The sequence below is a fragment of the Caretta caretta genome, chromosome 11 (assembly GCF_965140235.1).
Source record: "Caretta caretta isolate rCarCar2 chromosome 11, rCarCar1.hap1, whole genome shotgun sequence".
NCBI classification, from domain to species: Eukaryota; Metazoa; Chordata; order Testudines; family Cheloniidae; genus Caretta; species Caretta caretta.
The window spans coordinates 38,692,076-38,718,845 of record NC_134216.1 but is presented as its reverse complement, the minus strand read 5'-3'; the positions used below and the strand labels follow the sequence as shown (position 1 = coordinate 38,718,845).

Genomic DNA, 26,770 nt, shown 5'->3' with positions numbered 1-26,770 from the left:
CAGCAAATTTGCGGATGATACTAAACTGGGAGGAGTGGTAGATACGCTGGAGGGGAGGGATAGGATACAGAAGGACCTAGACAAATTGGAGGATTGGGCCAAAAGAAATCTGATGAGGTTCAATAAGGATAAGTGCAGGGTCCTGCACTTAGGACGGAAGAACCCAATGCACAGCTACAGACTAGGGACTGAATGGCTAGGCAGCAGTTCTGCGGAAAAGGACCTAGGGGTGACAGTGGACGAGAAGCTGGATATGAGTCAGCAGTGTGCCCTTGTTGCCAAGAAGGCCAATGGCATTTTGGGATGTATAAGTAGGGGCATAGCGAGCAGATCGAGGGACGTGATCGTTCCCCTCTATTCGACATTGGTGAGGCCTCATCTGGAGTACTGTGTCCAGTTTTGGGCCCCACACTTCAAGAAGGATGTGGATAAATTGGAGAGAGTCCAGCGAAGGGCAACAAAAATGATTAGGGGTCTGGAACACATGAGTTATGAGGAGAGGCTGAGGGAGCTGGGATTGTTTAGCCTGCAGAAGAGAAGAATGAGGGGGGATTTGATAGCTGCTTTCAACTACCTGAAAGGGGGTTCCAAAGAGGATGGCTCTAGACTGTTCTCAATGGTATCAGATGACAGAACGAGGAGTAATGGTCTCAAGCTGCAGTGGGGGAGGTTTAGATTGGATATTAGGAAAAACTTTTTCACTAAGAGGGTGGTGAAACACTGGAATGCGTTACCTAGGGAGGTGGTAGAATCTCCTTCCTTAGAGGTTTTTAAGGTCAGGCTTGACAAAGCCCTGGCTGGGATGATTTAACTGGGAATTGGTCCTGCTTCGAGCAGGGGGTTGGACTAGATGACCTTCTGGGGTCCCTTCCAACCCTTATATTCTATGATTCTATGATTCTATGATTGTCTGCTAGGCACATTGTCATTAGAGCAAGTCAGAAATATTTGTATGATACTTTTTTTATTTTACAAAATATTTTGAAAAATATGACAATTTCAATGGGAAGCTATTTTGAAATTTTGCTTCAGAATTTTTAAATTTCATTTTGAATTTTATTTTGTTTTTTACATTTTTATGCTGTTTTTATTATTTCATGACATGCCAGTAGTAGTAGTGCTTAATATGACATAACTTAAAAGTTGAAATATATTACTATTTTTATTTTATTTTAAAAAATCATGAAGGGCAGCTGTCACTTATCATCAAACACACATAGTCTACTAAGGACCGTTGCTCCGGGCACAGTAACCATGGTTGCTGGTATTGCACCAGGCATCATGTAGTGAAGTTCCCAGATCTGGCTCAGTCCTGTGAATTCCCGAGTCTCTGGGGTGGCCCTGCGGTTTGCGTCAAATAGAGCCAGGGTGTGCATTCCTTGGTGTATTGATGGACAGTCTGAGAGCATGGTGTGCTGGGGTGTTTTTATTTTCCCGGGCGACATAGCTGAAGAGCACACAGTGCTGCTTTTGAATAGAATGAGCAATTGAAGGAAAGCAAACCTTTGCAAGATTATGACATTTTGCACAAAGTCCAACCACTTTATGCTCAGGATTCAGCCCTGACAGTGAATATGGAATGCCTGTCCGCTACCATTTAGAACTAACTGAAACATTTTAAAAATAAAATAAAATAATTACTAACAATTGAAAATAAATACTGACATGTCATGAAATAATGTAAATAATACAAAAATAATAGGGCTGTCAATTAATCACAGTTAACTCACGCAATTAACTAAAATAAATTAGCCTCAATTAAAAAATTAATCGCACTGTTAAACAATAGAATACCAATTGAAATTTATTAAATATTTTGGATGTTTTTCTATATTTTCAAATATATCGATTTCTATTACAACTCAGAATACAAAGTGTACAGTGCTCACTTTATTTATTTTTTTAATTACAAATATTTGCACTGTAAAAATGATAAAGAAATAGTATTTTTCAATTCACCTCATACAAGTACTGTAGTACAATCTCTTTATCATGAAAGTGTAATTTACAAATGTAGATTTTTTTTGTTACATAACTGCACTCAAAAACAAAACAATGTAAAACTTTAGAGCCTACAAGTCCACTCAGTCCTACTTCTTGTTCAGCCAATTGCTAAGACAAACAAGTTTGTTTACATTTAAGGGAGATACTGCTGACTGCTTCTTATTTACGTCACCTGAAAGTGAGAACAGGCATTTGCATGGCACTTTTGTAGCCGGCGTTGCAAGGTATTTATGTGTCAGATATGCTAAACATTCATATGCCCCTTTATGCTTTGGTTGAGCGATTGGCTGAAGTAGGACTGAGTGGACTTGTAGGTTCTAAAGTTTTACATTGTTTTATTTTTGAATGCAGTTATTATTTTTACATAATTCTACATTTGTAAATTCAACTTTCATTATGAAGAGATTGCACTACAGTACTTGATTAGGTGAATTGAAATATAATATTTCTTTTGTTTTTTACAACCCCGTCCGCAGTTCCAGGCCAATGGGAGCTCCAGGGGCAGCGCTTGGGATGGGGGCAGCGTGCAGAGCGGAGCCCCCTGGCTGCCCCCCCCCCCCAGGAATCAGTGGGGGACCATGCCGCTGCGTCCAGGAGCTGCGCGGAGTGGCCCCCAACCCTGCTCCCTGGCTGGAATGCCAGAGCGGGGCAAGCCCTAAACGCTGCTCCCCAGCAGGAGCTCGAGGGCTGGCTTAAAAATGCTGGCAAGCCGGATCTGGCCCATAGGCCATAGTAGCCTACCCCTGCTGTAGACATTACCTACACCGATGGGAGGGATTCTCCATCTGGTGTAGGTAATCCACCTACCCGAGAGGCAGTAGGTAGGTTGATGGAAGAATTCTTCTGTCAGTCTATCACTGTCTACACTGGGGGGGTTTGGTCAGCTTAACTACGCTGTTCAGGGGTGTGGATTTTTACACCTCTGAGCAACGTAGTTAAGGCAACTTAATTTTCTTGTGTACACCAGGCTTTAGTCTGTCTTATATCTTCCCCTAATTTTCACCATCACAATGTCTCTGTCTTCTATGTTTGCTCTATTTCTCTACCTTTTTTTATCCCTTGACACATTACAGCATCTGTGTATTACTTGTATCTATACTCCACCTCTCTCCAATATGTAAACCTATATTTTATACTGCATACTTATAAATATCAGTCCCCCTTGCAGCAAAGAGAGATCACTTCTCTAATAGTACCTGACCATAACACTCTACATACATTAATTGGTAGTGTGTATCTATGCAACATCCCAACCTGAGTCTATTTAGCCAAATTTCGACCATATAACCACAGAACCATCAGGAGAAAGTCACAATAATTTACCTTATTCACAGGTTGTGTAGAATGTCCTAATTTTTTTTAAAAAAACATGCAAAGTAGACTATACAAGTAAACGTGAATTTCAAGGACATATTCACAGTCAACCTTTGAATCAAAGTGTGGAATACTGATACCTTGCAGTGATGCTTTATCATTTGGATTTCATTTTTTGTTCTCTCTGCAAGTCTGATTATACGTTCACTCAGAGGGTCAAACTCTGCTCCCATATTCATGAATAATTCCCACTGTAATCAAGAGGGATTACATGCCCATGCAATGAGAGTAGGATTGGTTCTACATTGTGAATCAAATATTCACTAGTAAACATTGCTGAAATTACTCTCCTGAAATGTCAATCAGGGACATATGATTAATGAATAATTAATGCATAGCTAACACCAAAATCACTCGGACAGTCTTTTTTTCCCTCTCTTAGTTTCGATTCTCTTCATCATCTGAGATTTTAATGATGGTTTTTGGTAGTTTCTGTGCCATTCTTCATGGAGCAGCCCAGCCATGCATGTTGCTTGTCTTTGGTCTGATGACAGACACATTTATTCAATATGACATTGAGAAGCAAGAGCTTAGTAACCCAGAGAAGGCATGTGTGAATGGCACCATAGTGTGGATCAACAGTTCCCTTCACCAAAATGAAACAAATACATCAAAAAGTTGTGGGTAAGTGGTCCCTGGAGTTTGTTTCTTTTTCTTTCTTATTAAACACTGTAAGTGAATTTCTTGCTAGAGAAAAGGGCCCAGTTCAATCTAAGAAGCTAAATGTTCTATCTGTAGGAAACGTGCCCATGTTCTTTCTGTTCTACTACTATGCCTCAAGTCTCACCTGGAGGGACCACATCTAGGGATGGGAGGGTATCTCATGCCTATTCACCCCTTGGTCTCTCAGCTAGAACTGCCAGCAAGGATTCTGTTTAGTGGTGGCTGTTTAGTGGTGGCCTGGTTCATCCAGGAACAAATTTGAGACCCCTAATGTATTTCACACAGGTAACTAAACATCCATTAGAAGGGAAAGACTTTTGGTAATTTTCTGCCTACCTAAACAGATTTGAACTAGTCACTTCAAGAGAAAAGGCTCTGTAGCCAGGTATCAATTCCCTGAGCCACCAAGGCTCCCGGCAACTTTTGTTGAATTGAAAATGATTCATCTGACTGCCTCTGATGTTTTATGAACAAAGAACAGGAGTACTTGTGGCACCTTAGAGACTAACAAATTTATCTGAGCATAAGCTTTCGTGGGCTACAGCCCACTTCATCGGATGCATAGAATGGACCATATAATAAGACGATATATATATACATACATACAGAGATCATGAAAAGATGGAGTAAGAGGCTAATTAATTAAGATGAGGTATTATCAGCAGGAGAAAAAAAACTTTTGTAGTGCTAATCATGATGGCCCATTTAGACAGTTGACACGAAGGTGTGAGGATACTTAACATGGGGAAATAGATTCAATATGTGTAATGACCCAGCCACTCTCAGTCTCTATTCACACCCAAGTTAATGGTATCTAGTTTGCATATTAATTCAAGCTCAGCAGTTTCTCTTTGGAGTCTGTTTTTGAAGCTTTTCTGTTGCAAAATTGCCACCTTTAAATCTGTTACTGAGTGGCCAGAGAGATTGAAGTGTTCTCCTACCAGTTTTTGAATGTTATGATTCCTGATGTCAGATTTGTGTCCATTTATTCTTTTGCATAGAGGCTGTCCAGTTTGGCCAATGTACATGACAAAGGGGCATTGCTGGCACATGATAGCATATATCACATTGGTAGATGTGCAGGTGAATGAGCCCCTGATGGCATGACTAATGTGATTAGGTCCTATGATGGTGTCACTTGAATAAATATGTGGACAGAGTTGGCATTGGGCTTTGTTGCAAGGATAGGTTCCTGGGTTAGTGGTTCTGTTGTGTGGTGTGTGGTTGCTGATGAGTACTTGCTTCAGGTTGGGGGGCTGTCTGTAGGCAAGGACTGGTCTGTCTCCCAAGATCTGTGAAAGCGAGGAATCATTTCTCAGGCTAGGTTGTAGATCTTTGATGATGCGCTGGAGAGGTTTTAGTTGGGGACTGAAGGTGATGGCTAGTGGCGTTCTATTATTTTCTTTGTTGGGCCTGTTCTGTAGGAGGTGACTTCTGGGTACTCTTCTGGCTCTGTCAATCTGTTTTTTCACTTCAGCAGGTGGGTATTGTAGTTTTAACAATGCTTGATAGAGATCTTGTAGGTGTTTGTCTCCGACTGAGGAATTGGAGCAAATGCAGTTGTATCTTAGAGTTTGGCTGTAGACAATGGATTGTGTGGTATACCCTGGACGGAAGCTGGAGGCATGCAGGTAAGTATAGTGGTGTAGGCTGAGGTTGATGTTGGGATGGAAATTGTTGAAATCATGGTGGAATTCCTCAAGGGCTTCTTTTCCGTATTTCCAGTGCTCAGTTTCTGCAGGAGGTCAGGCTACATGATCATAATGGTCCCTTGTGGCCTTAAAATCTGTGGCTCTTCTAATTTTGAGTTTGATGAGCTTTTAAGAAAATAGACTGATCCCAACTCTCATTGTTACCTATCAAAATCTAGAGAAATAGCCAGGAAGCTCCACTGAAGTATTTTGAAATAATGTAAAAGTAACAGCAGCAAATTGGTGTTCACCATGGAGATTAGGGATAATTTTGTATTTCCACATGACCTGAAGGAAATTATTATTTCAGATTTGGGTACCTTTTTCATAACATAATGTAATATTTGAATGTACAACAACCACCCCTCACACTTGTCTATAGAACATTGTTTGATTTTTGCTACCATGTTAGCATCTATATTGGTAAAAAGTAACTAAGGGCTTGTTTGCATGAACATTTAGTTCACTGCAAGCTGGGGTGTGACTCTAACCCACACTAGCCTGTTGCGAACTAACTGGCCATGTGGACTGTTCCTTACTGTGCTTTTATCTAGTCCTGTTTCAAAGAGGGATAGATCAACATATGCTATGTACTCCTGAGGGAATTCTGTGCCAAAAAATTAAAAATTCTGTGCACAATATTTTAAAATTCAACATATTTTATTTGTCAAAATAACACAATATAATCACACTCTTTTCAATTATTTGCTGACAAGTATTTTGAAATAAATTACCAAAATAATTGAAAAGGGTGTGATTATATTCTTATTATGTTACTGTGTTATTCTGACAAATATAATATGCAGAATTTTGCAGAATTTTAAATTTTTAAACTTTTTTCATCTCCGTTCTCCTCCTCCTCCCCGCCTCCCCCAACCAGAACTAACATCCCTGGGTGGCCAGGGCATTTCCAGACCTCCCCTTCCAACCCCCAAACCCTCATGTTGAGTTACCTCTCCCTGCAGCTTCTGTGGGTGCCTGAACACACACCCATGCTGCCAGGGAGGAGTGAGTGAGCGCTGGTCCAGGAAAACAAAGAGAATCGGGGAGGGGGAGAAAGTGGGGGACATGTTTCTGCATGCATGCAGTGGCACTGAATTCCCCCAGGAGCAGCTATGGAACTTGTAGTGCACATCAGCAGGGTCCACATGGACAGTTAGTTCACAGCAGACTAGTGTTGGGTAAATTCACACCCCAGCTTGTGGTGAACTAAATGTTCATGTAGACAAGCCTTTAGTTACTTTTGTTCATGGCAAGCTGGGGTATGAATTTACCCCACACTAGCCTGCTGTGCACTCATTGTCCGTATAGACAAGTCCTATATAAGGTCACTATCTACTGAAACTATGTTGGACACCTCTTCCCCAAAACAATCTTTTCCTGCACCTTTTCATTGCATGAGGTCTGGTGGTGTTTCACAACCATCCACTGCAAACCACTCTACAGCACTCCTTGCATTTCCCAGTCCCCTCCACATCTGCATTAGGCTCAGAAACAATCTGGCCCTTGAGAACAGTAGACTATTAATGAACAGCATTTTAGGGGACACCTCATCATTTCTGATATCAGAAGAAGTGTTTTTGCCACTTCTTACCCCCAAGATGTGATGTTGCACCAGCTTTAGAAATCAATTACCAAAGTGCCCTTATTTTAAATTATCCTGAATAATGAATGCAAGGAATGCCCTTGAAACATCACTGGTAAGTGGACTATTAAGCAGATTTGCTGTCAGAAATTTGTAACAATATTGTTTAATCTTCTCATTTTATTTTACTTTATAGGTTCCTGGATATTGAAAGTGAAATGATCAGATTTGCAAGTTACTATGCTGGAATCGGGTGTATGGTGCTTGTGTTAGGATACCTCCAAGTCAGTATTTGGTTCCCCATGTTATTTCCAATATATAAAACACTAAACTGTTATGTTTCATAACAAAGGCTCCTATTTACTGTATATTTTTGCACAATGTAATGGCGAAGGCATCTGCCCTTGCAATGTTTCAGATTTTAATTTTATGGGATGCAGCTCACCTCTGTGCAGAGGGCCAGCCCGAGTCTAGACAACTGTAGGGCATAAGCCCATGTTGGTCCATTGCATAGGGGTGAATGTAACCCAGTGTGAGATTAGTGCATGCAGGTTCTGTTGCACCACATGAAAAGTTTGCTCCACAATGGTTAGGGAAACAAAAAATTGACTAACATAGCCAAGTTCAAAGGGTCAAAAGCATCATAGCCAAATGTCAGTGAGGACAAGTTATTTCTTTAGTCTTTATCACTATACAATATGATATATATTTCATTCTATCTACCGTATAAAGGACCTGATTCTCCTCTGACTTGCATAAGAATAAATCAGGAGTAGCTGCAATAAGGCCTATGGAAATACACTCGGATAAAATTGGGTTAAGAGGAGAATCAGGCCCAGAATTTTCTGAAGTAATGGCTCAGACCACTACAGCTTATCCCTGTGTGATGTGCTCTGGGGTTTGGACCGTTCCTGTAGAATACTCTAGTAGAGTTTTTTGTCTGTACCCCACACATTATTTTCAACAGGAGAAGCCATTTTTCACTCTTCCTCCTAAAAGCACGTGGAATTTTGCTGGTGCAGAATGGTTGCTGCCCTAACACTGGCTTTGTTTCGGCAGTGAGTGATGTGATCTGAACATTACATATACATATAGATAGCCAGATTTTGTCCCCAGGGACAGCCATGCAACCCCATCGATGTCAGTTGTCTTGCATTACCTCTCCAACTCTTATAATGGAGGCAACTGCTTGCACCAGACCCTGTAAAGCATGTCAGCTTATGTAAAACAAAAGGCATAAAATTAGAGCTGGGCAGGAAATGGTTTTGACAGCCCACGAATATTTTGAAGGTGTCAGAAATTTTCCAATTCTGCATTGGGACAAAACTGAGACCTGAAATAAAATACAAAATACATCTGGGGGGCGGGAGAAGAGAGAGAGAGAGAGACCCACCCACCCACTCCTGAATAGCCAATAGCCCGATGATTAGGGCACTCACCTCAGAGTTCGGAGGCCTATGTTCAAGTCTTTGCTCTGAATCTGGAAGCAGGGTCTCTCACATCCCAGGTTCTGATGAAAATTCCCAGGCAGATGTCACATGTATGTAGTTAGAATATATTCCATGTTAATGGTTATCTCATCATTAACCATGTTACTTTTTTGCAGTTACGGGAATGGAAAGGGTTTTCTTAACAGTAAGTCAGTATCCACATTACTGTCTTCCCAGATCTGCTTTTGGGTAATGTCTGCAGCTCGTCAGATTCAGAAAATCAGGAAAGCATATTTCAGGAAAATAATGAGAATGGATATAGGCTGGTTTGACTGTACATCAGTAGGAGAACTGAATACACGAATCTCTGAGTAAGTAATCTAGAAGAATCCTATGCCACAGTGCATGTCTTTTTAGTTTCTAAGGTGCTGTGAACAATACAGCAGTACATAAAAGACTTTAGAAGACTCAGTCCACTGGGGGCTATTCCATCTCCTATTGACTTCATTGGAAGTTGGATCAGGCTCTAAAGACCTGATCCAAACACCTTCAAGTCTTTGGAAAGACTCTCATTGACTTCAATGGGCTTTGTATGAGACCTTGAAACCCCAGTTATGGACTCCTAACTTAGGTTAAAACATAGGTATTCTCGTGACAGGGGTCCATATAAATACATAGACTGTCAGAGAGGTTATCAGCTAAATTCTATTGTAAGTTCTACAGTCCACATTTGGCAAACAGGAGAACTGAAACTTATAAAGAGCTAACACAATACATCAAGGATCCCATTCATAAAAAAATACTGCATACGGAGAGAGCAGGGAAGTTACATTCCAACTATTGCCATTGTCACTTTCCTGTGACTGCAAAACTTTTTTCCCTTCTGCCTCTTGCCATTGCATAGTGGTGCCTGTCATTTCCAGTAAACTTCTGGACCAAGGTCAGTTGTGTGTGGGCAAGAAGAATTTCAGGGGAAAAAGATGATGTAAATAGCTTTGCATTTCCAACTACTCTGATATAAGCCAGTTCTCTTCTTTGGCACCGCTTTGTGTCACACACCCAGAGAATCCTCAGCATGAAAACATGCCAGAGAAACCTTCCAAACTTGTAAACATGTTTCATAAATCAAACGGTATTATTTTTGCGGTAGAGAACTTAACATCTTACTGGCTAGCAGTTCTGCTTCTTATAGCTCTTCCAAACCTCCATGCCCTCTGCTCCTAAGGGTGACATGAGTGGACAGCTTTGCATGAGGTGACAACCAAGAGCTGCGGAAGTGTGTGACCACTGAGTCATATTAAGACCCAACAGAAATGTCTTCTGCACTGAGACAGCGCATTACACAGCAGAAATGCATCTGTGTGTTCATTGTGACTGAAACTGTGCAGTTGCTCTAGGGCTAGATAGTGATAGTCCCTGCCCTGCCACACAGGAAGGGTATGGGATTGCAAAGGAAGCCTTCCAAGGGCCTCCCACAATAGCAGTCCATACACTCCCTGCTCCCTCCTGCTCCATTCTATCCCCCCTCCAAGGGGACATGAAGCTGGAAGAGTGGTGGAGAGGGGCTAGCAGAGAGAGGGAAGAGTTGTGGTCTTGGCCTTGTCCTCCCTCCGAATCATCCCACAGAGAAGGGCTGGTAAAGCAAGGGAGGCAATGCAGTCTATTTTAAGGGGCAAAGGGCAGGATGCTCAGCCCCGGGGGAAGTCAGTATCTCAAGTCCTTCTTTAGATTTCACACACAAATACCTCTTGCCATTGGATGGAGTGGGGGGAATTGTACCAACTCCTTCTCACTACAGCCCAGAGTTGCTGAAAGTGGTGATAGTGGGGAAGAATAGGGGCAAGGAAAATTACAGGGCCCCAATTCAGCTCTGAATTATAATGCAGGGGAAATGAGATTCATCTATCTTTGCTTTTCTTGTTCTCTACAGTGATGTTAACAAAATCAATGATGCTATTGCTGATCAAGCAGCACTGTTTATCCAGCGCTTCACTACCTTTGTTTGTGGATTCCTGTTAGGATTTGCTAGTGGCTGGAAACTGACCATGGTTATTATTGCTGTCAGCCCACTACTTGGGATAGGAGCAGCTATCCTGGGCTTGGTAAGAGATTTTAATGCAGTTCATGTCTTAATGCGATGACCATTTAGAGCGAGATAGTAGTATACCACAGGGCTGGGGGCCAGATTCAGGTCACAGTGGCACTGGTGTAAATACTTCCACTGAACTCTGTCGAGACTCAAGAGACTTTGGATTGACACTGCTGTTGCTGAGATCAGAATCTGACCCACAGCTTTCTTTCACTGTAGTACCTTATGTTTTAGAGAATTCCTCAACAAGGGGCTTGAACTGTGCATGTGTGTGAGAGGGAGGAAGTTCTGGAATAGTGCCATGTCTTGTTTGCCCCATTCCCTGCTCCCCCATTTTCACTACCCCAACTGCAAGTGAGCGAAAGCTTCTCCTTTTCTGAAATCTTCCTCATTGCAATTCCCCATTTTTCTTCCAGGAAATGAAAGGCAGTGTGAAAACATAAACCCAAAAATACCCTTAAAGTTCTGTGTGGCTATTCTTGCTCTGCGTTTTCTTTGTGGTGGCTGCTCTATTTCCCTCCTATCCATTTGTCATTTTGCTCTTCTGTCCATTGAGTGTTTCCTCTGTCTCTCCCTATTTCTCTTTTCTTCTATATGCTCACTGTCTCTCCCCATGGCCTGGATCCTTTGCTCCATCTCTTTCTGGCCCCAGTTTCTCTCTGTTTTCTCCACAAACCTGGTCTCCCTGATATCTGGGCAACCCTCTCTCAGCTTGTCCCATGGTGTTTCCATCTCTCCACTATCTGATGGATATTCTTTTCGTCTCTGGTGGGTCACTGTACTCCTAGTTGTCCAGTTTATCAGGGGTGTCTGGGTGGAGAAGCCTAAGCTGCTTTTAGGGCTCTGTGGCAGCTGTACAGCTGATTACTGTCATGGAATAAAAGAGGATGTGGAAGGGGTACACTTAAATGAGTCGCTGCAACTGCCCTGTCACTAGGGTGACCAAATGTCCTGATTTTATAGGGACAGTCCCAATAGTCAGGGCTTTGTCGCACCTATTACCCCAAACCCCCACCCTGATTTTTCACACTTGCTATCTGGTCACCCTGCCTGCTGCTGCTTGTGCATCTGGTCTCCAGTGGCTTTGCTAAGGACTGCCACAAGGGAACAAAGAGGGAGTGCTGAGGTCTCTAATTGAGCTACTCCTATGGCTACCCTATGGGCAACAGGAACAGATACACAGGCAGGTGGGAAACTCTGAAGTAGTTGCTTGCTGCTTTTCCCCACTCCTTATTGTCGGCCCAGCTGAAGAGTGAGTCAGCACTGGAAACTGGGCGGCACCTGGCGTTTACAGCCGCTGCTCCCTCTACTTCCAGCTGGCATCCTCTGTGACTCCTTCCCTTGCTGTTTAACTCTGCCTAACCGTTCTCAGAGCTGCTTAGACACATGCAGGAGCAATGAAGGAGGAGAATGTGAAGCCACTCATTGCCAGTTGCTCTCCCCAGTGACTCACGATCAGCAGAGCAGTTGGCAATGGGGCATGGCCATGCTGCCCAGAGTGCAGGTATGCATTGTGGCCACAGGCTAGTGTGGGTTTGTGCATTAACAGGACAACACAGAAGATTTGGAGGAGGTGAAGTGCATAATAAAAATCTGTGGTCTATAAATTCTGCTTAAAGTACGCTGGGGAGACATAAAGTCTGGCTAGTAGTGTGAACGAGGAGTGCTTGCTGATCGTGCTTGATTGGTTAAATGCGATACTGTAGGCACTAAAACTGGAGCAGGATAATATTTTGCCACTAATACTTCTTATGGCTTTTTAGGTGGTGGCAAAACTGACAGGCCTAGAGTTAAAGGCATATGCAAAAGCTGGTGCTGTGGCTGATGAAGTGTTGTCATCAATCAGAACAGTGGCTGCTTTTGGTGGGGAGAGGAAAGAAGTTGAAAGGTTTGTTCAGTCACATTTCTATGAGGTTTCTTATTTCTTTAGATTGAAGCAATAGTGTTTTTTTGTTTTTGTTTTTAAAAAAGGTTATCATAAACTCCCAGGCCCTGGCAATTAGTCTGACAACTACAAAATAATGACCACCCAACAGCATTAAAAAAACATACATAGCTAACCCATAAACTCAGCCTGCCAGCAGCATCATGCAGTCATAAACTTTAATATCTTATAACTCAGCCAGCCAGTGAATTACAGCAGCAGAATAACTCCTTTCCACCTGCCCACCACCTCCAGGAACATACTTTCAGCCTTCCCCAAAACCGTGGTAAATATGTGGCTTTTTCAGTGTTCCTGGAAAGTCATCATGGTCAGCAGGGGGCAAGTTCCAGCCACAGGGCCCTTTCAGAAAATGCCCTTCCAGCAGCCTGGTCTCTTTTATTTCTTTGAATTAGCATTCCAAATGGCTAGATATTGATGCATACTATACTGTTTCATCCACATTGCTCTAAATACCAAAAGCCACTTTGCCAATACAACAGCCATTATCCCTATTGTCATTCCCACTTAATGACAGCTGTTTGTTAAATAAGAATATATCTATGTCTTTAAAATGAGCTTTTCAAAAGAGATTTTAGAAATACTGTTACAATATCTCCATAAGATGGAGTAGTATAGATGTCTGTCAATGAGAAATTACTTGAAGGAAATGCAGCCTCTTTGAAAGCCTGGAAACTCAGTATTTGAGTCTGTGAAAAAGGAAGCAGATTGATTGAGGTGCTGTACGGTACATTATATTATTGTTTAGAAATTAACAAGTTTTAATTACTGCAATAATCCATAGCAGATATGAGACATTATTTTAAAAAATCAAGGAGGCTCAGCTCAATGTGCTCCAAAATAAAGGTTTTTGCTGAAGACCCAATAGAAGTGCTTCTACGATTTATTAAAAATTCTATGTGGGTTGCAAATGATGTAAGGACTGTATCTGAAAACACATACATACGTTTCTTATATTGCTTGCAAGCCAAATATAGCATTATGTAGCCTGAGAAAGGGAAAGGGAAATTGATTACAAGCAATTGTGAAACTGACTATCCTATTTTTGTTGACCAAATTGGGAAAAATACAAATAGTAAATGAACAGTATAAACACTTAAAAGTAAATTAGATTTTACATGTTTTACATGTTAATAATGTGAAGTGTTATTGGCCACCAAAATTTGCTTTCTGAAAATATCTGCATAAATATGCCTTAGCTTATGGAATGTAAATACAAAGGGGCATGAACACAGTCAAAACAAAATTTAATTTAGAAGTTGCCAAAATATTCATGAACAGTTTTTCCTACTATTCACCAGGTCTAGTAAAGACATTTTTTTAAAGTGTTTGATTTTTAACCTCACCATTCTCTTTAACAATAACAACAACAAACCACCCTAAACATTAATAGAACCTTGGTGTCAACTGCTTGTTTTAGTCACTCAGGTGCTGAGCTGCATTTCAAGTGCCATCAGACTGCAGATTCCTGTTTAATTAACTTGATCATTTATATATTTTTTTCAATTATTTACTCTTTGTAATTAGATGTAGTGAGTTGATGGTATTATACTGCAATTCTCTTTTAAACTAATTTAAAATACAGCATGATTGCAGGTCTGTCACAAATTATCCAAAACTTCTCCTACGTCAGAACAACGCAAATTCTTTTGGGCAGGTAGTTGCAGTAACTCTGATATTTTCCTATATTTATAATAGGACAGTCTACAATTTTATTGTCTGAGGTTGCTACTACACCCATTGGAATCATTAGCAGCTTTGCAGTTAATTTCAGTGAGAGCAGCATGGGGCCCTTACTGCAGAGGAGTAAATGCTAAATTTTTTATGGTATCCACTGTATTACTGAAGGAACATCCCTCCATGAAACAGCCTGATTGTATTGGTCTTTGCTCATCAAAGTTTTCTGGTAAATGCAATTCATCCACTTTCATTTTTATTCTTTCCTTAGATATGATAAAAACCTAGTGTTTGCCCAGCGCTGGGGAATTAGAAAAGGGATGATAATAGGATTCTTCACTGGTTACATCTGGTTCATAATCTTCCTGTGTTATGCATTAGCATTTTGGTATGGCTCAAAACTTGTCCTTGAAGAAAATGAGTATTCACCTGGAACTCTCCTACAGGTACTGGTTATAATACTTGCCCCTTTCATGTCTGATAGTTTTTCAGAACTGTCCCTGAACATGTACATTAGTTATCACCTATCTTTCAGAGTGGTGAATACTGTCTGACCATGCTTTTCTTCTCTGCTCTTTGCTCTCGTATTTAGTTACCAAATATAAAATGGCAAAACACCCTATTTTTCCCTGAAGGACCTTCTTCTCCACTACTCCAGGATTCAGCTGCTATTTCTGTCTATAGTGTTCAAACTCTGGTTCTTGCAGCGGTGGCTGGAAGCACATTGTGCCAACTTTTATGCAGCTCTGGAAGCTGTTAGGTGAAGTAGAATGGCTGTTTGAGATACCAGGGTTTAAATGTTATGGAATCTGAATCCTTAGATATTTTAATTATTCTCTACTGCTGGCAGATGGCCCTCATATGGAATAACCTGAAATTACACTTCGCACTAATAGGTCAGTGCAGCGATAAAGCCCGTCAGAGATTTCCTTGACTTGCACCCAATAACTGTAGTTCCACATTCCCAACTGGTAAATGGCAACCAGCAGGGAACTATCTTGTAGCTGATAAACTGTAGCCAACTTTGGAAGGGAATATCTCCAGTGCTGCCTTTCTTTTCTCTGCTTTCTGAGTTACCAATCATCTTTCTTTTGCATCAAATTTCTTACTTATCACTCTAAACATATACACCCAGTCTCCACATATTCCTTTCTGGGTCACAGAGAGGTTGTGCTGAACACCCATCCAATTAATTCAGTGAGGGTTAACCAAGCAATGCTTTCCTTTATTATAACCAAAACCACTGGGCCTAGTTCCCTCTTGCTTAACTCTGATTTTACAGCAGTGTAGCTTGGATGAGTTCAGTGGATGAGTTCAGTCTTGATTTATAATAGTGTAAATGGGAGGAGAATCTGCCCCTGTGTATTTTTTATTCTCCCCTGGCAATAGAGTTTACCTGCCACACCCTGCCAGCCTCTCCTTACACATGCCTGTCTGCTGTTCTCAGAAGGCTAGCTGAGTCCTTAACGGCTTCTTAGCAGAATTCCACAGACATCACCAAACTAATGTAAATGGTTACACATAATCCTCTTTGCATTTTTTTTTTGTTTCCAAGCTGATCAGTCATAACAGAGCAAAAAGATGGGCCAAAATCAAAGGGCATAGGCCAGATATTCATTATCTGCTATATCAAGCTACCACCTCCATGATAATAGCCAAGAAGGGATGGCATAAATCAAAATAAGTTCTAAACAAAAGTTTAATTCTAATGAGGGCAATTTGTACTGTAGCAATTACCAGGTTAATGTTACATAGAATATATTACAGCCCAGTTCCTTGAAATAAAAGAAGCAAAGTAATGAAGAAGTCTTCCCTCTTCCCTGATCATTAAGAAAGGGATAGATAATAAGACAGAAAATATCATATTGCCTCTATATAAATTCACGGTACACCCACATCTTGAATACTGTATGTAGATGTGGTCACCCCATCTCAAAAAAGATATATTGGAACTTGAAAAGGTTCAGAAAAGGGCAACAAAAATTATTAGGGGTGTGGAACGGCTTCCATATGAGGCGAGATTAATAAGACTGGGCCTTTTCAGCCTGGAAAAGAGACGACTAAGGGGGAATATGATAGAGGTCTATAAAATCATGACTGGTGCGGAGAAAGTAAATAAGGAAGTTTTATTTACTCCTCCTCATAACACAAGAACTAGGAGTCACCACATGAAATTAATAGGCAGCAGGTTTAAAACAAACAAAAGGAAGTATTTCTTCACACAACACACAGTCAACCTGTGGAACTCTTTGCCAGAGGATGTTGTGAAGGCCAAGACTATAACAGGGTTCAAAAAAGAACTAGAGAAATTCATGGAGGATAGGTCCATCAATGGCTATTAGCCATTATGTTCAGGAATGGTGTCCCTAGCTTCTGTTTGCCAGAAGCCGGGAATGAGCAACAGGGAATAGATCACTTGATGATTACCTGTTCATTCCCTCTGGGGCACCTGGCATTGGCCACTGTCAGAAGACAGGATACTGGGCTAGATGGGCCTTTGGTCTGACCCATTATGACCGTTCTTATGATCTCTGTCCCCCAGTATCCTATTCTTTGAGTTCCTCGCCCCTGATTACAATGACCAACACTTTCAGACTTTGGTGCCTACAGTCAGGCACATAAATGTAGATTTATGCACCTTAATAAAAGTGGTTTGATTTTCAGAGGGACTGAGCATTCAAAGCTCCCAATGAAGACAAGTTCTGGCAAATGCTTTCAGCATTCTGGCCTCCTCCCCAGATTCCCTGCCTTCCTGGTGGGCTCTTGGAGTGCAGTGTCTTCAGCTTGCCGGTGTTCGCCCCTGCTGGCTGAGCTCTCTAGTGATCCCTTCAGAAAGAGAGGCTGCACCAGAAACACAGCCTTTCTTCAGGTCCCATGTCAGATCTCCTCTCATGCTACCCTGACTTAGCGCAAAAGGACATGATCCTGGGAAAGGGGTGATCAGCAAGTGATTCCTTTCTTGGGTTCTTAGCTAGGATTGGGGAAGAACACTTTCACTGGGTAGGGCTGGGGGGAGCTGCTGCAACAGCATTCATTTGCAAAACCAGAGGAGGAATGTGGGTATGCTGTAGGAGTGGAGTTGAGGCTTCCACAAATACAGCAGCTACGAAGTGACACAGCATTCTACCAAAAGGGCCTGTACGCTGTCCCATCCCACCCTCACTCAGTTCAAGCACTGGCAGGTGGAGTATGGGTTCTGATGGATTAGGCACGACTGCTGTGGTTCACTTTTACATAGGGGGGAGGGGAAATCCTCTCAGTGGCAGGAACCTGCCTTTGTAGCAAGATTTGCAGGTCGGATACATATACAGCCATCGGTCCCACATTAACAACAACAGTACTTCAACCAAAGAGTATTTTAAAGCTGCTGATTGAGCATAATACCAAACAACACAATGCATTTAAAACTCCAAATACAGAGGGCACATCACCATGCTGTCCTATATGTTTTCAAACATTGGAGCATGAATCCTGCTTGCTAGCCCCAAACATGTCCAGAAGACTTAGGCCTTGTCTAGTTACCACCCAGGTTCTGTACCAGGTTGTTTTCTAAGCTCTAAGGAAAAAATTAACATAAAGCAGTTAATGTCTTCCCATGTTTTCTCAGGTTTTCTTTGGAGTCTTAATAGGTGCTTTAAGTCTTGGTCAGGCTTCTCCTTGTTTGGAGGCCTTTGCTACTGGCCGCGGGGCTGCAACAAACATCTTTGAGACGATAGATAAAGTAAGTACAGAATTCCTAAGCTCTGTCAGTCTGCTGTGAAAAATAGTTAAATAAGCCCCATGCAGGGTAGGCTTTTATTAACAGTGTAAATGAGTGAAATGAGGGTAATTAAGAAACAGCTGCCTGCACAAGAAAAAGACCTAGCTGCAATTTATAAAGAGGACATTGAATCGACATCTTTAAATGTTTTGTTTATGAATATTCAAGTTTTTACCAAACACTGATATTTCATGCTCAGGTCTTGTAAGTGCAGCTAATGATCAGTTACAAATTAAGGCTAAAGGCACAGAAGAAGGTCTTAATATTCATACTGTAGCCAAGCTCCAGGAAACACCCAGCACCAAATCTCCAGCTGATGTAAATGGATATAGCGTCATTGATGTCAATGGGCTATGCAGACTTGCACCAGATGAGGTGCTGTCTCCCAAAGCCTGTCTGTGTGTTTAGATGAGAACAGAAGTTTGTGTTTTTAATTGTTGTTATGCTGTCTTTATATATTATTTAACATGATTCTAATAGAAAGTGAACTTACTCATAATTATACCATTGTGTGCTGTGACTTCTCCTTGAATTTTTTTACAATGACAAAGCCACAATATTTCTTATGCTTTGCCTTGACGCACACCCAGCCTTTCTAATGGATTATCCCAAGTGACGTAACAGACTGAGAGAGATGGCTGTGTGCCCCATGCAGACATCATTTCTCTTCCCAACTTTCCTCACCAGTGACAACCACATTGTCATTTTAGCTTAGAGTCTTATGCTCCTGTAGCAAAATCTGTTCTGCTTTGGAGTACAGCCCAGAGCTCTTCAAACTGAAATGTCATTGTTTTGTGTGTTGGAAGGAATACTGTATCTACTGCAGCAGTCTCGGTTGTTTAACACCAAATAAATAACATGACAAATTCTACTCTAGAAACCTACCATTGACTGCATGTCAGAAGAGGGCTACAAGCTGGATAAAGTAAGAGGTGAAATTGAATTCCACAATGTAACATTCCATTACCCGTCCAGGCCAGAAGTAAAGGTGATTATTCATCATTCCTCTTTTGAATAATTTACGGTAACTAAATAGAATATACTGTTATGTCAGTAATCTATAAACTCCTATGTTATAACTTACTTTCCAAAAGCACAAGCCCTTTGTTTAAAAGTAGGCAATTAATTAGTTTGGTATCAACAGTGTTAGAAGTTGTGTAGTTTTCTTTTCCAGTACATTCATGAGAATTCTTTTTTGTCGACTGTGAGCTCACAAAAATTCATCTGGGTTCATCTGCATATTGCTTCCCTTGAAATCATAGATTCATAGAAATGTAAGTCTGGAAGGGACCTCAGAAGGTCATCTAGTCTATCCTCCTATGCTGAAGCAGGACCAAGGAAATTTAGACCATCACTGACAGTTTGTTCATCCTGTTCTTAAAAACTGCCAATAATGGGGATTCCACAACCTCCCTTGGAAGCTTATTCCAGAGCTAAACTATCCTTATAGTTAGAAAGTTTTTCCTAACAGCTATTCTAAATCTCCCTTGCTGCAGATTAAGCCCATTACTTCTTGTCCTACCATCAGTGGACACGGAGAACAATTGATCAGTGTCCTCTTCATAACAGCCCTTAACATATGTGCAGACATAAGAACATAAGAATGGCCATACTGGGTCAGACCAAAGGTCCATCTAGCCCAGGATCCTGTCTTCCACAGTGGCCAATTGCCAAGTGCCCCCAAGGGAATGAACAGAACAGGTAATCATCAAGTGATCCATCCCCTGTCGCCCATTCCCAGCTTCTGGCAAACAGAGGCTGGGGACACCATCCCTGCCTATCCTGGCTAATAGCCATTGATGGACCTATCATCCATGAACTTCTCTAGTTCTTTTTTGGACCTTGTTATAGTCTTCGCCTTCACAACATCCTCTGGCAAAGGCTTGCTAGCAGGTCCCCCTCAGTCTTCTTTTCTCAAGGCTAAACATGCCCAGTGTTTTTAACCTTTCCTCAGAGGTTAGGTTTTCTAAAATGTTTATAATTTTCATTGCTTTCCTCTGGACTCTGTCCAATTTGGCCACATCTTTAATAAAACATGGTGCCCATAACTGGACACAGTACAATTGCTGAGGCCTCACCAGAACTGAGTAGAGCAAGACAGTTGCCTCCTGTCTCATACATACAACATTCCTATTAATACACCCCACAATGATATTAGCCTTTTTTGCAACTGCATCACATTATTGATTTACATTCAATTTGTGATTTACAAATATAACCCCCAGATCCTTTCCGCAATACCATTGTTAAGACAGTTATTCTCCATCTTGTACTTGTGCATTTGATTTTTGTTTCCTAAATGTAGACTTTGTACTTCTCTATATTGAATTTCATCTTGCTGATTTTAGACCAATTCTCCTATTCGTCAAGGTTGTTTTGAATTCTAATCCTGTCCCCCAATAAGCTTGCAACCTCTCCCAGCTTGGTGTCATCCACAAATTTTATAAGCATAGTCTCCACTTCATTATCCAAGTCATTCATGAAAATATTGAATAGTACCAGAACCAGGACTGACCCCTCTGGGACCCTGCAAGATACTTCCCCCAATTTGACAGTGAACAATTGATAACTACTCTTCAAGTATGGTCTTTCAGCCAGTTTTGCACCCACCTTATGGAATGGAAATCTAAACCACATTTCCCTAGTTTGCTTATGAGAATGTCATGTGTGTCAAAAGCTTTACTAAAAATCAAGATATATCATGTCCACCACTTCCTCCCATCCACTAGGCCATTCTTTGACAGGTCAAAGAAGGAAATTAGGTAGGTTTGGCATGATTTGTTCTTGACAAATCCATGCTGGCTTTTCCTTATAACCCTATTATCCTCTAGGTGCTTACAAATGGATTGTTTAATCATTTGTTCCACTATCTTTCCAAATATTGAAGTTAGGCTGGCTGGTCAATAATTCCACAGGTCCTCTTTATCCCCTTTTGAAAGGTCGCTCTGTGTGTGCCTTTCTCCAGAACTCACCCATTGTCCATGAGTGCTCAAAGATAATTGCTAATGGTTCCGTGATTGCTTCACTTAGTTGTTTAAGTACGGAAGTTGAATTTCATCATGCCCTGCTGACTGATCTATATGTAACTTATCTAAATAGTCTTTAACCTGTTCTTTCCCTATTCTGTCTTGCATCCTTCCCCCTTGTTGTTAATATTAATGAATAGTTAATATTAATTGTGCTGAATATCTGTTTATCATTAAGCTTTCTAGTGAAAACTGAAGCAAAATAGGCCTTAAACACCTCAACCGTCTTGACACCACCAGTTATTAGATCTCCTTCCTTGCTAAGCAGAGGACCTACACTTTCCTTCTTCCTGCTGTCTTGCTCCTAATGTATTTAAAGAATCTCTTCGTATTACCTTTTATGCCCCCTGCTACGTGTAACTCGTTTTTTGCCCTAGCCTTCTGATTTTGTCCCTAGAGGCTTGTGCTGTTCTTTTGTACTTCTCCTTAGCACTTTGTCCATGTTTCCACTTTTTATTGGATTCCTTTTATTTTTCAGAGCTCCTTAATCAATTATACAGTTCTATAAATTTATGCAAAAATAGGCTAGAAGGTAGTAAAACAAAATGAGCGAAGAGATTTTATAATTTAATTCTTCCATTGTTCTGGGGAAGTGCCGTGCATTATACTGTAAAGTGCTAGGAAGAGGGAAAAGAACACTGACTGTATGTCTCTTGCTTCACTGCTGCTGTGGCAAAGTCTGCTTGAAAAGAGTATTATTGGACAAACAAATAAATGCAGCCACTTCTAGACAGAGCAGCATATTAAGTATCATATTATTCTATACAGTATCTTTGGTGCAAACATAACATGTAGATTTTAGCAGGTACTCATAACGCATATACAGCAAATTCTCCTCTAGGGTGTATCCAACTCCTCTTCATTTCAGTGGGAGTCAGACATAACCAACAAAGATCAGAATTTGTCTGTATATCCTTCATGGAAAATAATGCTGTTAACGAACTGTAAAATCAAGCTTTTCAGTTTATTTAAAAATCCTTTGGTTCTCTTTTCCCGTCTTCATTTAAGTTGAAAGCAAAACATGATGATTTCCAGTCCATCTGCTTGGTTTCAGGAATGTTGTAGTTACAATAGATGGTCTCTCTTGTGCTTTCAGATTTTGGATAATCTTAGCATGGTTATTAAATCAGGGGAGACAACTGCTTTTGTTGGACCCAGTGGAGCTGGGAAAAGCACCACAGTGCAGCTCATCCAGCGGTTCTATGACCCTACTGAAGGCATGGTGAGTGTCTTACTCCAGCAGGGCTTCTCTAACCTTATTCACTTTAAAGGGTATCATCATTGTTACTCAAAGATGGGAAGCAGGATTCTGGATTTTTTTAAAAATCCATTCCAAAGAACAGTGACTGAGGAAACGAGCAGGATGCTTTGTTTAGTTCTGTTCTGGAGTCTCCTGAATGATACAATCAGCAATATTTATGGGAAAGAAAAGAAGTTTTTAGTGAGGACAAAAGTGGTTTCCCTACAAAATAAGAATTAAATGCTAAGCTTCAATGAGAACTTCACTTATGCATATAAAAGTCATATTTAGGCTAGGGAATCCAGAAGTGACAAACAGTTTTAAATCCTGAGAAATTTAGTCTTGAGCACTTAATCATTATCCTATAATTAAGGCTAAGTTTTTGTCACAGATATTTTTAGTAAAAGTCACCGACAGGTCTCGGGCAATAAAGAAAAATTCATGGAAGCCGATTACCTGTTGGTGACTTTTACTAAAAATACCCATGGCAAAATGGGGAGCTCAAGTTACTGGGTCCCCACTTAGTGGCTAGGCAGCTGCGGTGGGCCACTGGGAGCTCTGGGGGCCCCCTCCACCCATGGGGGCTCGGCGCTGCGAGGTTCCCTGGTGCCTGTGGTGGCCAGGAGCTCCAGGGTCCCCCCTATGCCCTGCAGCTCCCAGCCACTGCAGGCTGAAGTCACGGAAGTCACTGGAAGTCACGGATTCCATGGAAAAAATCTTAGCCTTACCTATAATACTGTTACAGTATATGCTGAATGGATTGGCTATGTGTTATTACCAACAAAAGAAATGTTTAATATATAAACATTCTTATTTCATTAACATTTGGCTCCATGGTATAAATCACATAAATGGTGCTCTGTAACGGAACTTAAAAGAGTCAAAGGATGAGTGAAGTATAAACCAATTCTCACTTGGAACCCATTTATATAGAAATCAGTCATATTATGGTGATCTTTCCATAATTTCCTCATGTCCTAGTCATGCTAATAATCAGCATATGCTATACTCATATCACACCTTTTATCTGAGGATCTGAAAGTGCTTTACAAACTGGAGCAGGATGAAAAACGGGGAAAAAATCCTGGAAAATTTCAAAGTAATTTTCATTTCTTTGGTTTCAAAAGAGAATGGATTTATGTTTGTTCAGTTATCTTTGTGAACATTTTTATCAAAAATGACTGGTTTTGAACATTTTCCTTTTCAAAATGTTTTCGTTTTCATTGTTCCTTTCCCCCTCCCTTTCTTTCCCTTTCCCCCTTTTTTTCCTTCTTCTGTTTTGCCAGTGAAGCAAGGAGGGGGAGAAGGAAAACCAGGAAAGAGAACAGGGGGCAGAGAGGAAAATGTAGAACTGAAAAACAAACAAAAATAACCTAAATTTTCATTTTCCGGTTTTGTAAAAAAGAAAAAAAACACCCAGAACATTTTTTAAAATCCTTTTTATTTGCAAAAATTTCTATTTTCTAAAGTCCATTTCTCATCCCAAAAACAAATCAATTGAAATATTTCGACCAGCTCTATTACAAGCACTGATTAGTTCTCATAACCAACCCCTGAGATGTAGGTATAAGAAACTGAGGCAAATGAACTAAAATGTCAGTTTGGGGAAAAAGAAAAGGAGTACTTGTGGCACCTTAGAGACTAACCAATTTATTTGAGCATGAGCTTTCGTGAGCTACAGCTCACTTCATCAGAACATCTGATGAAGTGAGCTGTAGCTCACGAAAGCTCATGCTCAAATAAATTGGTTAGTCTCTAAGGTGCCACAAGTACTCCTTTTCTTTTTGCGAATACAGACTAACACGGCTGTTCCTCTGAAACCTGTCAGTTTGGGGAAAAAAATTCATTCTGAATTAGGATGAAAAGTCAAATGTGAAATTTTTCATGGGAAGTGATTTATCTTTTGATTGTCATAGATTCACAGATTATAAAGCCGGGGGGACCACTGTGATCATAAAGTCTGGTCATAGGATTTCCCTGAATTAATTCCTGTTTGAGCATATTTTTGGCAAAATATCCAATCTTGATTAAAGATTTATATGATACAATATAGCAAACGTAATTGCTTACTTCCCTGAGGGGTGGGAAGCACTCGTCTTCTTGCCGAGTTGAGTCCAGTATTCTCATTATTTCTTTTTATAGTTTTATTTTTGAATCTATAGTCTGAAGTCCAAATAAGGCTGGTTTTGATCTGTCTGGTACCAGAATTACTCTGGAGTAACTCCATTAGAGGCTGTAGAGTTACAGCAGTGTGAGATCAGCTGCTTTCATAGGCGCCGACGCCGTGGCTGGAGCACCCACCGGGAAAAATTAACTCAGCTCCCTGCCCCGCCCCAGTTCACCTCCTCTCCGCCTCCGCCTCCTCCCCAGAGTGTGCTGTGTCCCCGCTTCTCCCCCCACCTCCCAGCGCTTGCCGCCGTGAAACAGCTGTATCACGGTGGCAAGCACTGGGAGGGAGGGGGAGGAGGCAGGGCCGGCTCCAGCGTTTTTACCTCCCCAAGCGGCAAAAAAAAACACTTGCCACCAAACGGGAAGGTGGAATCCTGCCTGCCGAACACAGAGGCGGAGTGATGGTGCGGCCGCCGTATTGCCAGAGCCCGACGTCCTGCCGCCCCTTTACATTTGCCGCCCCAGGCACCTGCTTGGTTCGCTGGTGCCTGGAGCCAGCCCTGGGAGGAGCAGGAACGTTGCACGCTCTGGGAAGAGGCGGGGCCAGGGTGGGGGTTTGGAGAAGGACTCCAATGGGGTAGGGAGGGGGCAGAGTTTGGGGAAGGGGTTGGAATGGGGGGGGCAGGGGCGGGAGGGGGCGGGGCAGGGGTAGAGTCAGGGCGGGGTTGGGGGCGAGTACCCACCAGCACCGGAAAAAGTTGGCACCTATGGCTGCTTTTTCACTTTTAACTGGTGTTCTTCTGTAGGTTACCCTTGATGGCCATGACATTCGCTCCCTTAACATTCAGTGGTTGCGCTCACTGATTGGTATTGTTGAGCAAGAACCAGTCCTGTTTGCTACCACAATTGCAGAGAACATTCGCTATGGCCAAGATGATGCTAGTATGGAAGACATCATCAAAGCAGCCAAGGAAGCCAATGCCTACAACTTTATCATGGATCTGCCACTGGTAAATTTTGCCTGCTAAAGTATTTCATCAGAACTTGATGAATAGTGAGAAAATTCCTCTTCCTTTCTCTCTGCAACCATGATCAGGACTGGAGAATGGAAAACATACTACCTATCTTTCAAAAAGGGGAAAAAGAGGACCCAGGAAATTATAGACCAGTCAGCTTAACTTTGATACCTGAAAGAGATTGGAACAAATGATTAAACAATCAATTTGTAACCACCTATAGGATAATAGGGTTATCAGGAATAGCAAACGATGGATTTGTCAAGAACAAATCATGCCAAACCAACCTAATTTCCTTCTTTGACAGTGTTATTGGCATAGTGGATGGGGGGCAAGCAGTGAACATGATATATTTTGATTTTTAGTAAGGCTTTTGACACAGTCCCACATGACATTCTCATAAGCAAACTAGGGAAATGTGGTTTGGATAAAATTACTATAATGTGGGTGCAAAACTGGTTGAAAGATCATACTAAAAAGTTGTTATGAATAGTTCCTTGTCAAACTGGGGAAAGGTATTTAGTTAGGTCCTGCAGGGGTCAGTCCTGCATCTGGTGCTATTCAATATTTTAATGAATAACTTAGATAATGGAGTGGAGAGCATGCTTATACAATTTGTGGATGACACCAAGCTGGGAGGGGTTGCAAGCACTTTGAGGGACAGGATTAGAATTCAAAACAACCTTAACAAATAGGAGAATTGGTCTGAAATCAACTAGATGAAATTCAATATAGACAAGTGCAAAGGAGCAATGGTCTCAAGTTGCAGTGGGGGAGGTCTAGGTTGGATATTAGGAAACACTATTTCACTAGCAGGGTGGTGAAGCACTGGAATGGGGTACCTAGGGTGGAATCTCCATCCTTAGAGGTTTTTAAAGCCTGGCTTGACAAAGCCCTGGCTGAGATGATTTAGTTGGTGTTGGTCCTGCTTTGAGCAGGGGGTTGCACTAGATGACCTCCTGAGGTCTCTTCCAACCCTAATCATCTATGATTCTAACTACATTTAAGAATTAAAAATCAAATGCACAATCACAAAATGGAGAATAAGTGGTTAGACAATAGTAGTGCTGAAAGGATTTGGGGGTTAGACTGGATCACAAATTGAATATGAATCAACAATATGATGCAGTTGCAAAAAAGACTAATATCATTGTGGGGTGTATT

The 26,770-nt window shown here is 41.4% G+C and overlaps 1 protein-coding gene across 2 annotated transcripts in view; it reads left to right on the top strand.

Annotated features, from left to right (window-relative positions):
* The window catches only part of ABCB11 (ATP binding cassette subfamily B member 11), a 69,354-nt gene that overhangs the window by 5,111 nt on the left and 37,473 nt on the right, over nucleotides 1-26,770 (top strand). For both annotated transcript variants that reach the window (XM_048869325.2, XM_048869326.2), the window contains exons 4-13: nucleotides 3,761-4,002; nucleotides 7,514-7,601; nucleotides 8,985-9,118; nucleotides 10,678-10,849; nucleotides 12,600-12,724; nucleotides 14,727-14,901; nucleotides 18,063-18,176; nucleotides 19,093-19,203; nucleotides 22,338-22,463; nucleotides 25,397-25,600. In XM_048869325.2, the coding sequence (XP_048725282.1) occupies nucleotides 3,761-4,002; nucleotides 7,514-7,601; nucleotides 8,985-9,118; nucleotides 10,678-10,849; nucleotides 12,600-12,724; nucleotides 14,727-14,901; nucleotides 18,063-18,176; nucleotides 19,093-19,203; nucleotides 22,338-22,463; nucleotides 25,397-25,600 (1,491 nt within the window). The remainder of the gene's footprint in view (nucleotides 1-3,760; nucleotides 4,003-7,513; nucleotides 7,602-8,984; nucleotides 9,119-10,677; nucleotides 10,850-12,599; nucleotides 12,725-14,726; nucleotides 14,902-18,062; nucleotides 18,177-19,092; nucleotides 19,204-22,337; nucleotides 22,464-25,396; nucleotides 25,601-26,770) is intronic.